The sequence below is a fragment of the Hylobates moloch genome, unplaced genomic scaffold (assembly GCF_009828535.3).
Source record: "Hylobates moloch isolate HMO894 unplaced genomic scaffold, HMol_V3 SCAFFOLD_7, whole genome shotgun sequence".
NCBI lineage: Eukaryota > Metazoa > Chordata > Mammalia > Primates > Hylobatidae > Hylobates > Hylobates moloch.
In genome coordinates, this window is record NW_026652282.1 from 44,947,340 (window position 1) to 44,963,850 (window position 16,511).

At 44.8% G+C, this 16,511-nt stretch overlaps 1 protein-coding gene across 2 annotated transcripts in view; it reads right to left on the reverse strand.

Moving 5' to 3' along the window:
* Nucleotides 1-1,738: 1,738 nt before the first annotated feature.
* Nucleotides 1,739-16,511, reverse strand: part of SHROOM4 (shroom family member 4) — a 219,176-nt gene continuing 204,403 nt past the window's right edge. For both annotated transcript variants that reach the window (XM_032756961.2, XM_032756960.2), the window contains 4 exons: nt 14,858-15,685; nt 10,298-10,478; nt 5,957-6,226; nt 1,739-4,667 (listed from right to left, as the gene is read on the reverse strand). In XM_032756961.2, coding sequence (XP_032612852.1) covers nt 4,398-4,667; nt 5,957-6,226; nt 10,298-10,478; nt 14,858-15,685 — 1,549 coding nt within the window. In that variant the 3' untranslated portion in view covers nt 1,739-4,397. The remainder of the gene's footprint in view (nt 4,668-5,956; nt 6,227-10,297; nt 10,479-14,857; nt 15,686-16,511) is intronic.

A 16,511-nucleotide genomic window follows, 5' to 3' on the forward strand; every position in this document is an offset into this window, starting at 1 on the left:
CACGCTGGGAACTGTAGACCGGAGCTGTTCCTATTTGGCCATCTTGGCTCCCTCTCGCTGTTGGTGGCTTTTATTTATTATTTTCAAGTTACAATAACTCTGCAAGCAAGATAATACTGTTCCCATTTTACAGATAAGAAAATGACCTCAGAAGTTGAGCTAGTAGCCCAGGTTCACTGAATAAGTGGCAGAACCAGGATTTGAACACAGTTCATTCTAATGCCAAAGCTGGACTCTTTCTACTCTACCACAATGGATATCTTGAGTAGAAGGAGGATAGTTGGAATGTGAACAGAGTATGGATCACGAAAAGAGAAAGCTTTTCAATGTCAGAGTTGCTGCCTGGAATACATTTGAGTCTAATCTTTGAGATTGCCTTGGAGAGCAGATCAGCAAGGCCCTTGCTTTCCAGGGAGCTGAGCGTTAAGGTGTGAGAGTGGACTATCAGCTAGAAGTAAGATGAAAATACTAGACAGAATTCAAGATTGGAAGAAGTCTAGAAAGAATGGCTTACCTTCGATCAGGCTAGACTCCAGAACTAGACTCTGTATACTGCTTAGGTCTATACCTGAGATTATACCTATTGTTGACTTTTTCTCCATTCTAAACATGGGGTTAGACTGGATGTGATGTTGCCACTGAGTAACCAGAGAGGAAGAAATATATCAGTGAGTTAAAGGGCAGGACTGTGATCCTGAGGTCCTTCTGAGTAGAAAAATACCATGTTTCAATACTGTGATAACAACAGAAATAACCAATGGCTTAAACTCTGTACCCTCTACTCAGGATGGTCTTGAAATAGATGTCTAAAAGCTGTTCCCCTAAAAAGGCTATGGCAGATCCTGCTATTTAACTGGGGATGATGAATGGTATAGCATCAATACCATCCCTCAGAGGCCAGGGTAAGGGTTTTAGGGATGTGGGTAAGGGTCTGGTCATATGTTTATCTGTGAAGGACTATGGATAAGTGACAAAATTCCTTTCCAGTACTTTTCAGCAGAATCTTTAGACTTCCATCACCTGAGTTAAAACACATGAGATTTTTTTTTGTCCTTAGCACCTTTTATTGAAATATGTCCCTTGATGACAATCTGGCAGGCATATCTATGTCAGCCAAGAAGGGAGTGGTGGAGGACACAAATGGAGAAACAACAAGATTTGGAAAAAGAATAGTTTCACATGGGATAGATGACCCCCAACAGCTGTACAACCAACACTGGTTCTTCATCTATAGAAACTGTCCCCTGCCCCCCCAAAAAGATCTACTAATCTTCAAATATAATATGCTGTTGCAGAAATATTATTGGCATAGACGACTCCTCTGGCAAAGACAGTGGGAGTCACCAAGCTCCAAATGGGTGGAAGTGGCCAGAAATGGGCCCAGCTTCCTCCATCTGGGGCTTGCTACTGGCAGAGCAGCACTGTCAGGGAGGGTTGGGTTCAGGATGTGGCTCTGGTGTGCCTGGGCAGCTTTTTGACACATGAGGTTAAATGGAAAACAGAACCTGAACCTAACCTTGAAAGAGGCTTTTTATCTTTTCACCTTTCCTTTTCTTTGCTTCCAATTTCTTCCTTTCTAGGGCTTTATTTTCAGCGTCTCTGTCTTATTCTGTCAGATTCTACTTGGGCATTTACAGCTATATCCTGGTTGAGTCTCCAGCTGTGGGACTCAGGGAGATTCAATTATCCAGAGCCCCGGGAGGTGGCAGGAGGGGTTGGGGGGACATGTGATAGTAACTCATGCACTGACTTACTCATGGGCGCCTGTATAAGTATTTGAAGGGAGAGAGCAGAAGTCAAGACTGATAACTGTCTTTGGGGATCTCCCTTGGCCTGCCTTCCAAACTGCTACTCACTGGCAGGCCTTGGAGGAGGGCTGAGCCCAGGAACTGAGAACAGGGGAGAGAGACTGCATCTCAAGTAATACTGGCAGCTTTGCAGCACTATCACACACAATGAGACTGCCCTGGCAGGAGTGTGGCATGCCAGTGTCTGTTTAGCAGTTCACCTTTATCTACCAAGCTTCACTGCTCGGTATACTTTTGGGGTTATTTTTTAAGTGCTTTGGCAAATTTCCCTCCATGTGAAAATGAGTGTCCTTGTGTTCTGATTCCAACTCTAGAAACTAATTTGAGATGGGATTAAGAACAAAAATAACAGAGTTAATAGTATTTTTGGTGCCATAAACTTAAGGTACAACCAATCACATGCTGACTAGAAAAACTCAGACTGTGGCCATAGTGTCCAGGTAAGTGACCATTCTTTTCCCTAGGCCCATATTCCCAAAAAGGTGTTCTAGCCCACAAATCTGAGAATGGTGAAACATATCAGCCTCATCCTCCCAATACAGGACATCTCAATTTGCTCATTGTTTGTGCTAGAGCCTGCTCAGAAGAAAAGATGACAACTATGGCCTCCATTGAAAGCACTCCCCTACCTTGTCAATCTTGGCTGGCTTGTGTAAGCCTAGCCCCTGCAAGCCACCAGCCTTCCTGAATAAAGTAGAATCTTCCACTGGAGGGGGGAATGGCAGGGTTGCCATTCTAACAGTGTTTCTGGCAGCAGTACTAAGAGCAAACCCAGGGCTCCACAGAAAGGCTTACCCCACCCCCCACCACAGGACACCCTGCTGGCCAAGATTCTCCCATTGTTTTCAAATACAATGAAGAGGAAATGGAAGCTAGTGACAAGTATTTGTAACAGCAGCAAAAGTTCCCTGGCAAATTCTTTGGTTGAATGAGACATCCCTGCTGCTACAGTTGACCTTCAAGGACCCTGAGGAACTCAGCAGTAACTAGAAGAGATGCCAGGCCTTGCTGGGTTGTGTGATACCAAGGACTGGCCCCAGTTAGTGAGGAACAGGGAGCTAAGCTGGATAACAGGGCAGCATTTGGCCATAACCCCCTTCTTGCTATCGTCCACCTCAGGGCTGCTTTTCCAGCATAGATACTTGCTACTGGTGTCAGGGCCTTGGCAACAGCAGCAGTTTTAGTTGTTTGTATGCCTAAGATCCTGGCTGGGTCATCAATTGCTCTGGGGAGCTGGCTCTGGCTGGAGCTCCCAGCTACCTTGAGTTTTGGTTCCCTTGAGCCAGGCCACAGGCTGAGAAGGCAATGGTTAGACGAGTTCCTTCTGAGCTCACCTCTACTGATCCCATAGCTTGGAGATGGTAGAGAAATGGCTGAACCTTTCTCCGTTTCAGGAGATTTCTTTGGTTTCAAAAACAAATCAGTAAGAAAAACTTGAACCCTGCTGGGGAATGCTAAACTCAACTCACTTAGACTTTAAGGGAAGTACAAGGCCAGGCCACAGTAGGGAGGCTCTGAGTTCAAGGGGAAAACTCCTTCCTAGACATCGGTAGCTACGGTGGGAACAATTCAACGCCTTGGCACTTGCTTACCTAGCCACGGTGGATTCAGGCTGATCTGCAGAAAATGCTTTCCTTCTGGGCTAACTTTTCCCTCTCCAACTTCCCTCTTCTCGCCTTATTAGTTAAAAAAGAAAAAAATAATCAAAACATAAAAATAAATAAAATCAAAAGGCTATTTAAAATATAACAATAAGAACCCCCTCCCCCAATAATGAAACCTACATCTAGAAGTCAGTTTTAGTAGAGCTATTAATGGCCCATATGGTGAAGCCCTGGGGTAGGCACCTGCGGTAACCCCCAGCAATGTAAAGGAAAGATGAAACAAGAGGTGGTAGGACCAAAGTCTTAGGACAGGAAGAGGGTCACACTAGCCAGGGCTAAGAGTAGGCCTCTTCCCCTGAACTTGCTGCTGGGAAAGGTAAGGGTAGAGCCTATTTAAACCTGGTTCCTTCCTAAGGGGCACCTGGGGGTACTCAACCTTTGCTTGCATTTTTTCAGTGTAATTCCTCCCTCTGTGCTTTCCCCTGCAAAGCTTGGGTGAGGCCCTGAAACTGGTGCCAGGTGAATGCCCTTAAGGCAGCCAGCTCACTGTGAGAAATGGCTGGGCTACAAGCCCTGGGGCAGAGTAGAGCTGCAAGGCAGCTTCCCTCTGAGGCTTTAGAGGCTGTTGATGATATGGGTGGGTGATGAGTACTTGATGTCTTTGGTGTCCTAGTACAAAGCAGAATGAAGGCACTTCCTTGGTTCTCTGTGCAGCAAGTACTTGCGCTTGGAAACTGTGGGAAGGAGAGTGTGGTTCTAAGATCATACCTTGCTGCAGCTCCCTTGGGTAGAAGCTTGTGGCTTCCCCAGGGTCTCCTAGCTGGTTAGGACCACTGCTAGGGAAGGGGTAGTGAGAGACATCCAGGGTAGAGGGCTGGAACAAACTGCTAATTGCTATCTACTTGCTGAGAAACTGCTAACAAAGAAGACTGAAAGCACTTCCCACATGGCTGGGCAGGGATGCTGTGGCAGAGTGCTGGTAGAATTAGAAATTGCTGGGCCCCAGGAGTAGACTCTCCCTGAGACATTTGAGCTGCTCTTCCCCGAGCTTGATCTTCTCCTCCAGCTCTCGCTGTTCAATGATGAGAGCAGATTTCATCTTGACAAAGTGCTGGTAATCTTGGAGCTGGTCCTGAAGCAGGTAGCGGGAGACCATGCCAAACACCAACTTCTCCCGGCGGTCCACGTGCTCCTTCAGCTCCTTGGCATCTGCCAACTGCCCCGTCAGCTGCTGCTTCTTCTCTATCAGCACCAACTGGGGAAGTAGAGGACCAAGTAAGGGCTCTCCCAATTACCAGGCATCTGTCCAACAGTGCTGCCTAGCAGTACTCCACCAGAGATGCTGCCACAAAGCAGCTATACATTCTGCTAATTAGTCAGTCCTAGATTTTCTGCCCTGAAGTCCACCTCCATGCAAAAGCCTTTGTTTCCTGTAGCGGGAGGGTAAACATGACAACAATTCTGGATAGGGGATGTGAAATCACCTCTTTCCATCTGTTTAATGCTGTCTTCAGTGTAGGGACCACCACTGGGCTTGGGGTGGAGGAAGGCTCTGACAAAGCCAGCCTGTGTCCCTTTCATCTGGTGAACAACTGTCACTGTGGAGGTGCTTTCTGTATGATGTGTGTGTCTGTGTGAGTGGGTATGTGTGAGTCTATGTGTCTGTGTATGTATGTAGATATGTGCCTCTTGTTGTGGATTCAAAGGTATATCCAAAGCCACCTGTATAGGGAAAGGTGATGCAATTTTGGTTCAGGAATATATGCATAGTGACCCAACCTGTGAAACTGACAGCTTTCCAGTCTCAACTACTTGATGAGACCTCCCCCTCCAACTCTAGAGTGAGGCAAAACTGCTGCTGCTACTACTACTACTGGAGCTAGCATTGATTCAGTGTTTACCCTGTCCCAGGCCCTGTTTTATGTAATTAACATAAACTAATTTAATTCTCACAATAATCCCATAAGGCAGGTAGTATGCTCACCTCATTTTACAGATGAAGAGATTGAGGCAGAGTGACGTTATGTGAGTTGTCCACAGTCACACAGCTAATAAATGGTAGGGCAAGAATTTCAGGGCACTTAAAAGCCAGTGTTCACACTCTTATTTTTTTATTTTATTATTATTATTTTTTTGAGACAGGGTCTTGCTCTGTCACCCAGGCTGGAGTGCAGTGGCACAATCTTTGCTCACGGCAGTCTCCGCCTCCCAGGCTCAAGCAAACCTTCCACCTCAGCCTCTGGAGTAGCTGGGATTATAAGCATGCGCCACCATGCCAGGCTGATTTTTGTATTTTTAGTAGAGATGGGGATTCACTAAGTTGCCCAGGTTGGTCTCAAACTCCTGGACTGAAGCAATCTGCCCGCTTTGGCCTCCCAAAGTACTGGGATTACAGACATGAGCCACCGTGCCCATCCTCAGTGCTCACATGCTTTTAACCCCATGCTCTACTGTTTCCCATGGTAGCCCAACTTGAAAGAGGGAGCCCTGAGAAGAAACAAATGGCATTTCCCTCTACCTGCACCCCAGAGACCCCAACTCTACCTTCTCCTGGTTGGCCTCTGAATCGATGCTGTTGAGAGCATTCTCCACCCGGGCCAGTCGTCCAGAGAGTGACAGCAACAGGTTGACCACTTTGTCCAGGTCCCCAACAAACAAGTGGTACTTTTCAAATTCATTGGATTTGCAGACGGCTTTTAAGTTGGCCTCCACCTTCTCCCCAAGGGCAGAATTGGCATCGATGTCCTCTAGCAGCCCTCGCTGGGCCTCCCGCAAGACAGAAAGTTTTCTGCTGATGCTTTCGATAAGCTGTATCTAGGGGAATTAAACAGGAGAAGACAAAGGATGAGAATGGGGATCAACAGAAACTGATTTGTGCCTGTAACCTCTGTTTTGGAATCCAAGGAACAGATGGTGGGCTCTATCCTAGTCACTGGAAACAAAGGAAACTTGGGCAAGTCATGAGCAACTCCAGTCTTTTGGGCAAGCACCTTCTATCCATCTGGTGGGGATCTCCACGTCATCACCAAACTTTTTGGCATTGGGTAAGTGGTATCCATGCACTAAGCTTCATTTACCAGATGCAACTTAATAAATACTTGCTGGCACTTTTTTTTTTTTTTTTTGAGATGGAGTCTCACTCTGTTGCCCAGGCTGGAGTGCAGTGGCACGATCTCATCTCACTGCAACCTCCGCCTCCCAGGTTCAAGCGATTCTTGTGTCTCGGCCTCCTAAGTAGCTGAGGTTACAGGTGCATGTCATGGATGCCAGGCTAATTTTGTGTGTGTGTGTGTGTGTGTGTGTGTGTGTGTGTGTGTGTACTTTTAGTAGAGATGGGGTTTCATGATGTTGGCCAGGCTGACCTCAAGTGATCAGCCCCCCTCAGCCTCCCAAAATGCTGGGATCACAGGTGTGAGCCTCTGCACCCACTCCCTTCCTGGGACTATTTAATAAATAGGAGCTACAGTCCTTTTGAGAGCCTAGGTTGGAAAAGCATTTGCACTAAGGTATTTGCCTATCACTTCATTCATTCTCCTTCAATCCATTTAAGTACCTCTCAAGTTCATGGCACTATGCTAGATCTTTGCTTCCTTAGCTTGGCTTTTGAGGCCTTTTGGATAAGACTGTGAGTTCTGGAGTCATAACGACTGGGTTTGACTTATAGCTTTGCCACTTCGTAGCTGTGGGACCTTGGGTGACTTGACATTATTGAGCTTCACTTTCTTTATCTGTAGAATGGGGATAATTGCTTTACCCACTGCATTGAGTCATAATAAGGAGTCAATGAGATTACGCATGCAAAGTGTTTGGCCCATAGTAAGTGCTGCATAAAAGCTAGGCTGCTATTATTTGTTACTCAGTCTGGCCCCACCTTGCCATTCTAATGTCCCTCCTCAGAGCCTTTCAGAATTAGCTCACTCTCCTCTGTGTTCACAACACTCATTCTTGTGTTCCTGAGTAGCTTATGCAGTTCCATCTAGTCTTTATCTCTTTCTTCATTTTGGTTATTCCTAAACTTCTTCAGGGGACGGCTCTGCCCCTCCCCTCCCCCACAGGAAGCCCTCCTCTGTAAGTCTTCTCTCAGTGATCTTTTTTGTCCGAGCTTTTAAGTATTTTAGGATTAGAACCCTATAGTGTAACTTGAAGTTCCTCACTTTCCATTCCTTGTGTGTGTCTGATCTCTCACCTGCTATTGATTGTAAGTTTCTTAAGGGAAGTGCTGTCTGTCTTCTGATTTGTCTCCCCTATAGGTGAGTACAGTCACAGGGAAGTACAGTGGAGTTTTAGAGTCAGAGACATCTGGATTCCAATTCTACCTCCAAACTCTATGGCCTTAGGATAGATACCTAATCCCACTTCTGTTTCCTCATCTGTAAAGTGGACACCTCCCCAACTCCAGAGATTTTCTGATGGGTAAATGAAACCACATAAGTAAAAGACTTAGTATTATGACTGGCACTTAAATGCTCGATGCATGCTTACTAATGTTATTATTATTATTAAATTAGTTTTACAAACTAATAAATACTTGTCTAGCTGCAAGGTTACGACAAGAATGGCCCTGTCCCAGGCTGCCCATAGCCTCTGTAGCCAGTATTGCTTTGTGGTTAAGAGCACAGAGGCTCCAGTGCCAGACTACCAGAGTTTGAACTCCTGCTCTGCTGGAAAAGTAGTGCGATTATATACGACCTTGAGCAAATTACTCAACCTCTCTGCACGTCAATTTCCACATCTAAAAAATAGGATAACAATAGGACCTACCTCATAGAGTTGTTATGAGAATTAAATAAGTTATCACACGTTACATGTTTAGAATAGTATCTTGTACATAGGAGTATGCTTCAATGTATGTTTTAATCTTATTCTGGCCCAAGCACTAGGACCATAGGCTTCTAGTTTTCTGGAATGTATTCCCCTCTAGTAGTTTAATTAGAGATGTCCAAAGTGACCAAGACTAAGAAAGCCTCCTCCAGGTACCAAGACCTGTTGTCGTATTTTAGAACTCTTCAAAAGTCAGGAGATCACCATGATCTCAGTCTGAAGTATAATAGGTTTGCATTTGGGGAAAATTCCAAAACCCACTGGGAACTGGGGATCAGTGACATGAATAAGGCAACACAATTAGATGAAGAGGCTGCCAGTTATATTCCCACCATCTGCTCTCCCAAATAAAAGTCAATGCTGGGGACAAAGGATGGCTGGGGGCCATCTGGAAAATGACCCACTTGGAAAATCACCTTCCCACCCCAGTTCCCAAGCTCCAGGGACAGATGGAAGGATAAAAGTGGAGAGAGCCCTTTACTTCTTGGAACTTGTGCTCTACAACCTGAACCTCAGTCCTGGGGAAGTGTGATGGATAGAGGTGTGGAGTCATCACAGATCCAGCCAGAGCTGAGTTGTTTTTTCTGGGACATCACAAATTGGTGACATTCCTCACCTTTCTTCCTCAGAGACAAAAACTGTCATAGCCCACCCACAATCACTTTAGTTCACTTTCTGTTGTTCTGTGCTCTGCCATTTCTGATCATCTCTCTCTTTTCCTGGTCAGACTTCTAGGTTTGCCCCTGCAGAGGCCAGGCCCTGAGTAAGCTAGGAGTACCCCTGCTCAGGGAACATGGAATCCAAGGAAGCAGACATCTGCATCAATAAAACTTCAACACCACCATGCTTCCAATTCTTCCCCTGACATTTTACTTCAGATAGGAAATTGGAGGAAGGACTTTTGCAAATGGCCCTGTACCTTCCTACGGGTCATGTCCTGAAAGAAATATGGGCAGAACAATTTACATTGAGTTCAGATGTCCACAAAGAGGTAAATTGAGCCTTTGAGGTTGCCATGACAACCCTATTTGCTTATGAAATACAATAGGTAAGTGCAGGGAGGGGAAAGTGATTCCAAGAATTCGATTAGAAAACCAGACTAGTGGTACTTAGACAAAGAAAGGAAAGCTTTGGAACAGCAACAACATCATCATCTCCACTTAACTATTTTGTACTTTTAAGACATAATTGACTATCCTTGCAAATAAATACTAAAGTTTGCCAGCCTATAATTTGTCCTTATTTTACTTAGTCTCTTCTGTCTCCCACAAAGTTGCACAAAGAATAAAAATCAATGGCACTGCCATTGGTTAGAAGAGCCCACTGGCAGAAACTCTGATGTGCCCTGGGTAGAGAGTTACTTACAAGGCTGGCTTAATTCAGAGAGACAGCATGTACTGTACAGTAGAAATTCAGACAGTCTTGACTTCAAGTGCTGGATCTACCATTTAGTCTGTAACCCCTGGGCAAATTAGTCCCTTCAACTAGTAAAAAAGGGATAGTAATATCTGCCTTGTTGGGCAGTTCTTTTTTTTTTTTGAGACGGAGTTTCACTCTTTGTTGCCCAGGCTGGAGTGCAGTGGTGCGATCTCGGCTCACTGCAACCTCTGCCTCCCGGGTTCAAGCGATTCTCCTGTCTCAGTGTCCCGAGCAGCTGGGATTACAGGTGCCCGCCACCACGCCTGGCTAATTTTTGTATTTTTAGTAGAGACGGGGTTTCACCATGTTGGCCAGGCTGTTCTCGAACTCCTGACCTCAGGTGATCCACCCGCCTTGGCCTCCCAAAGTGCTGGGATTACAGGCGTAAGCCACCGTGCCCAGCCCTTGTTGGGTTGTTGTAAGGATCACAGAGACAATAATGATGATTATGATTGTTATTATTATTATCGACTGGATCAAAAATAGACAGGACTTGGATCTGTGAGAAACCCAGAGAGGCTGTATGATTTCCATACTGAAAATATGGGAATGCGAGATGTTCTAGAGAGTGTAGAAGGCTGGTCATCCTCCAGACACATTCAAGCTAAATTCTGAAAATCTCTAGGGCACATCAAAAAACTTTACCTTTTTTTGAGCCAGTTCATGGTCAACTTCCTCCTCTCCTAGGCCAATCTCTGCCATCTCAGGTTGGTCTTTCAGTTTGTTCAGCAGCTCTGCCTTGGCCACAGAAATATTGTAATAAGCTGAGTAAGAGGTAGGGATTCCTGGGGCCCCTGGAGGAGGTGAAAAGTGCTGAAACTCTTGTCTGTGGAAACAAAGAATGACCATTTGAGCACCTCTGTTGAGAGGCTGCTGACATTTCTGTTTCTTAATTTCTCCATCTGAAAAATGGAACCCTGCTTCACCAAGGAGTGAAAAAAATGGAGAAGGCACTGTTCAAATGTAAACAGGCCACATGAAGGCAAACGAGTTAAGTAAAGGCAAGTTTTAAGAACTTAGAAGGCTATTCCCATGCCCCTGACTTCATTGGCTAGGGAGACTTCTTTCGAGATAATTTGGTTTGGTCATTAACACTCAATTAAAATCCAGAAAACCTGGCAGGCCTTCTGATCATCATCCCTTTGGTGCATGACCCAGTACGTAGATCCCAAAGTAGGGGCTAGGTGGTAGAGAAGTATCTGAGACCTTAGCTATTGGTTCTCCAAGCCTGCTGGCCTCCCTCAGACCTACCCCTGGATCTCAACCCATCCTGGCTCTATCTAGTCTTCTTGCTTACAAAGGCACCCTGTGGCTTTCCTGGACACTCTCATCATTTTTTTCTTTTCCAATGCCACTCCTACTTGAAATGGACCCTCTGCTGCAGATCTCCCACAGCAAAGAGGTCACCCACGACCTCAACAGTGGTCGCCATGTTAGAGGCTGTGGTTAGCACCTTGCCAGGGACTTGTCACCACCCACCACATCTCTCATGAACTCTTCAGACATTGCCTGCTGTAGGGCAGGACTTCAGCCTGAAAAGGGATAGCATCTCTCCACTTATGGCGTATTCCCAATGGCTCCTGCCTCCTCCATGGTTGTAGAATGAAATGGGGAAAAAAATGGAACCAGTGGCACCCAGGGGCTTGACAAGTATAGCAACAGACCCTGTTGTCTTGGGTTCACCAAAGCCTGTGGGGCTGAGGCATTGCTTCTCAGAGCCCCAGCCCATGAAATAGAACTTCTCCTCAGGAAAAAAAGTAGTTCTGGTTCCATGCTGGCTTGGGTTTGGCCTCTTCTGCCATCAAAGCTTCCGGTCTGGTGTGAGGAAGGAAGTAGAGAGAAATGCTACAATGTCAGGTCTCAGCGATGGAGGGGCAAATAATTTTGCCCGTGGTTTATGCTAGGGGGTGGCCCACCCTCACTATATTCTCACTGCCTGCTAGCCACTCCCATCCTCCACCTGTCTGTGTCACTACCCCTTTGCTAACCTCTAGCTGTTTGAAAGGGAAAACAGGAGAAACTCATTAGTCATTTTTGCAGCTATTTGCAGTTCTTAGATAAAGGTCAAAAATAATGGTTAAAAGGCTCCACAGCTATTTACTGATTCATGCTATGCTGTCTCCTAATTCATCACACAAAAGAAAGTTGGGCACGCCAATATTCTCTATCCTAGGTAAATTCATTTATATGTAAGTTTCAAGCTTGTAACACTGATAAAAGAGCAATACTAGCTAACATGCACACCATACTTACCATGCCCCAGAAACCATCCTAAGATAGATACACACACACATAGGTATATAAATATATAATTGAATGCTCATGAAAACCATTATACAGATAAGGAACATGAGGCAACAAGAGGTACAGTGACTTCCCCAAGGTCACCAGACATTAAATGACAGACCTGCGATTTGCACCTGGACAACCTGACTCTAGAATCTGTGCTTCAAGCCGCTATGCTATACTGCCAAAGGGACAACTTGAGATCATATAAAAGCCTACATGTAAGGAATTTTCTGGCTAGAGTATATCTATGTTAGCAGATAATGGAGAATATTCTGGAGGGAATATGAAGGTCTGAACTTAGGGAATTCCTATCTACAAGAAAAATATTTAGGGTATGTGTGAAAGTTCTGTGTCAGAAGGTGTTATAAAGGAAAAAAAGGATGTGCTAATTGGAGACTCAGTTCCCCAGCATACACATCCCTGCATCATATTATAGTACATCATATTAGGCACTATGTTCTAGGGATCCTTTCCTTATCACCTCCATTAATAGGGAAGCGATTATAGGTGATCTATGTAGTAAACATCAAAGCAAAAATCAGATTCCTTTCACAGAGCACTGAGAGGAAATGCATAGAGTCCATAAAGCAAGCTATACCTATACCTGAATCAGAGTTATTAGACTTAAATAATACTTAATTATTCCACTAATTGGCTTCTGTGTGTATCCCAGCATTTTTTAACAGAACAGTATGTAGGTTATAAAGGTACTAGAGTTTAACTTGGCTGAAATTAGGATATCTTTGTTTGCATTTTAGATTCAAAATATTATGCATCAATATGTCCCTTACAAAATCTTAAAGCTGCTTCCTTCTGGCTAGGACACTGTCCTCTCCTACGTTCTGGAATAGAATCTTCTTCAAGGGCCCAGAGATCATGGGATGATATAGCAAGCATAGTGAGCTACCTGAGATCTTGTGATAAAGTTACTTTATCTCCCTGGGCCTCGCTTTTTTCATCTAAGAAATGAAGAAGATGAATGGTAACTATTTCATAAGTTTATTTTGATGATTAAATCAATCGTTACCCAAAGTGCTTAGAACAATGCAGGGCACATAGTAAGCAATCAAAAAAATTAGCTATTTTGGGAATGATGCTGTTCCTTAAATCTCCATCACTCAAAGGAGCATCTAATTGATTTTGTAGCCACAGGCAGAGCTGTGTGCAAACAAATGTTTTCCCTTGCATCCCATAGTCATTAAAAATAAATCTCTGGAGCAAGTTACAAGATCTCTAGCAATAGTGATTTCTTTCTGTCTGGCCAAGGTGCCAAGGCAAAGGGAGCTACATAAAGAAGGAAGAACCAGGGCCTGTAACTGCTGCCTCTGGTACACCTTGCCCTACAGGAGAGAAGAGGACCTGTGACTCCTGGCCTGTGATCTCTCTGGGAGGGGCTGCCTAGGAAGGCAAAATAAGCATGGGCTTTGGAGTCAGACAGCTCTGGCTTTGAATCTTTGCTGTGTAACTTGGAATTAGTTAGTTTCCTCATCTGTCAAATGGGGATAATAATGGCTAATAGGGCTATTGGGAGGATTAAATGAAATAGATACATAATGTCTGGCAGTGTCTGGTATATAAGAAATACTTAATAAATGTTCATCAATTCATTTATTTGTTCTTTCTTCTTAAATATTTGTTAAGTGCCTACTATTGGGAGGTCATTTTCCCTTTTCCCTGCTATGATAGATAACAATCGCAGGTATTTTTCACAAAATGTTTTCTAATTACAATGAGAATGCTCCCCAGGTAGAACAGCTTGAGAAGCAGCCACATGGGATCTAATGAAGGATTCTTAACAGTGTCTGGGAGCCAGGCCCTGTAAATGCTGTGCTTATGGCATCTTGGGCTGGAAAACTGATCAACTAGCTCCAGATAGACAAGTCACAGATTTTTCTGTCAATAAAAGACTTGATAACAAGATACTTCTAACTGCAACAAGTCTCAGGCAAATTCCTGCTATAAAGAGAGTTAAAGAAAGCACTTATAAGCCACCTGCCTCCCGAACCTCAGCCCCAGCAGAGAGTGGGCTGAGCTCTCCACAGGAGAGCAGGCGGAGCCGCTGACAGCCAGAGCACTGAGCAATAATAGCAATGATGGTCCCGGGGCTTTTGCTTTGGAGCAAAAGAAATAAAAAAAACCCAACCATGCACTATAGGGCATGCAGATGACAACTGGCTCAGTGGAGTGAACAAACACTGGCAGTCCTGCTGCCAGAACACACTCTTGCTTTGGCCTTCCTGCCCAGGCAGCTCACCCTGTCAACTACCACCTATTACACACCCATGTGAATGCAAAGAGGCAGGTAAACAAGGAGGGGGAGAAAGTGGAAGAGAAAAAGAATGTCCTTAACTATTGTAAGGAATTATCAAGGCATGAAGCACCCAGCCCCAGGAATACCTTTGATGCTGGTGGTTGTGGGGGGACGAGTTTAGAAGCCCAGGCTACTTGTCCTAGAGCAGAGGCAGGCCAGGTTGTGAGCTGGCCTCTAATTCTGGAGGGCAAGCAGAAGAGAAGGCAGGAAAAGTGCCTGAGCCAGGTTTCTGGGAAAGACCTAGTACAGGCAACAAGTGTTCAATGTCTTTGGGATCAGGGGCCAGAAGTTGATGGACACCGTGAAGACACACTAAGGAAAAGTACAATACTTTAATAAAGATATTTAGGGATAAGAACATGATATTTACTGATCATCTACTATGTGCTAAGCATGGTGCTATATCCTTTATGTAGATTATCTTAATATTCATAACAATCATGTGAAGCAAGTATCATTATACCCATTTTCCAGGTAAGAAAACTGAGGCTGGGAGCAGTTTAATTGGCCAGCCTGAGGTCATCCAGTTAGTAAATGGTGGAGGTAAAATTCAAACTTGTGCTGCCTGCCTCTTCAGAGACCTAGTATCTTTCATATGTACTTACTTGGCGGATTCAGTGGCTTCCTGTTCCGATGTCCTCCAAAGCCCACCAATGCCATAGTAGCAAGGGGGCTGAGCCTGCTCAGGTTGAGATCCCAAGTGACCCCTTATTGGAGGCAAGAAATCACTGGAATGGAGTGCAAAGGATTCTTGCTCTGCTGGGACACTTTGTGAACCCTGTCTAGAGCCCTCCAGGTGGCCAAGGCTGAGGGGTTGTGGCTGCTCCAGGACCTCCTCAGGATTGAGAGCACAGGAACCAGAGGTTTCTGAACTGAAATACTGGGGTGGCAGCTCCTCTTCCTCCTCCTCTCCCTCCTCCTCCTCCTCTTCCTCTTCTTCTTCTTCTTCTTCTTCTTCTTCTTCTTCTTCTTCCTCCTCCTCCTCCTGTTGCTTCTGCTGCTGCTGTTGCTGCTGCTGTTGCTGCTTCTGCTGCTGGGCTGCACGAAAGAGCCTGTACTTCTCCCAGTTGGGAGGAGGAGGGCGAGGAGGAGGAAAGGCCTTCTTCCTGGCTCCGAGAAGATCTGACTGGGTCTCATCACCTTTGCTAAAGAGCTCCCTCCTATGTTGCCCCCAGGCCCGGGTGCTTTGGGGCTCCAAGCTGATGTGACTCTCTGAGAAGGCACGGCTGCGCAGTGGGTGGGGCATGGAGGCAAGGGAGCTCCCCTCCTCATAAACTGAAGTTTCCTCTGATTTTTTCAAACCATGTTTGAAGTCTCCAAGGAGGTCAAGAGAAGAAATTGCTCGGTAGCTTGACAAGTCCAGTGCTGGGTTCTCAAGGCAAGGATGGAAAGGGGTTGCCCATGAAAAGCTAGTCTTGGAATGAGCCATTTCCCTGCAAAACATCAGATGAGTACTGAGAAAAACAAGCAAGTTGCAGATAGGCCCATAATTTGGATGACAACATTTATATAAAATTTAAAATGTCCACAAAACAATGTAGTATGTGTAGTAAATGTAATAATAGTAATAATAATATAATAATAATGATAGCTAACACTTACTGAGCATATACTAAATACTAGGCACTGTTTAAGTGGTTTCCATGTCTTCACTTATCTAATCCTCACAATAACCCCAGGAGGTAGCTATTACTATTGCACTGATTTTACAGTTGGGGAAACTGAGGCATAGAGCATTTAAGTAACTTGCCTGGGGTCATAAAGCTAGTATGTGGTAGAGCTAGGATTGGAACTTGAACAGTTTGGCTCCAAAGTCTGGATATACACGTACTACCCCAGTCTGTTTATAGGAGTCAGATTGCATGTGCTGTTTTCTGGGGCTTACAAGCCTGGTTATCCTGCCTCACCTGTTGTTTTTGTTTGTTTTTCGTTATAAAAATTTCAAATATTTAGAAATGTACAGAGATTGATTGCCATAATACCCATGTTCCTACCTATTACCCAGACTTAGTAAGTTTGAGTACTTTGCCATTTATGTTTTATTACTTTTTCTTAAGAAATAATACCCTTCACATAACTCTCCACTTCCATGCCCCTATTGCCTCTCTAGATGCAACCTGTATTACGAATTAGATATATATACTTTCTATGTTTGTATACTTGTAACAAAAAACACCACACAGGTCATTCATAGTTATCTGCTATTTTGGATGTAAAATATCTCCTTCTGGCCAGACACGGTGGCTTATGCCTGTAATC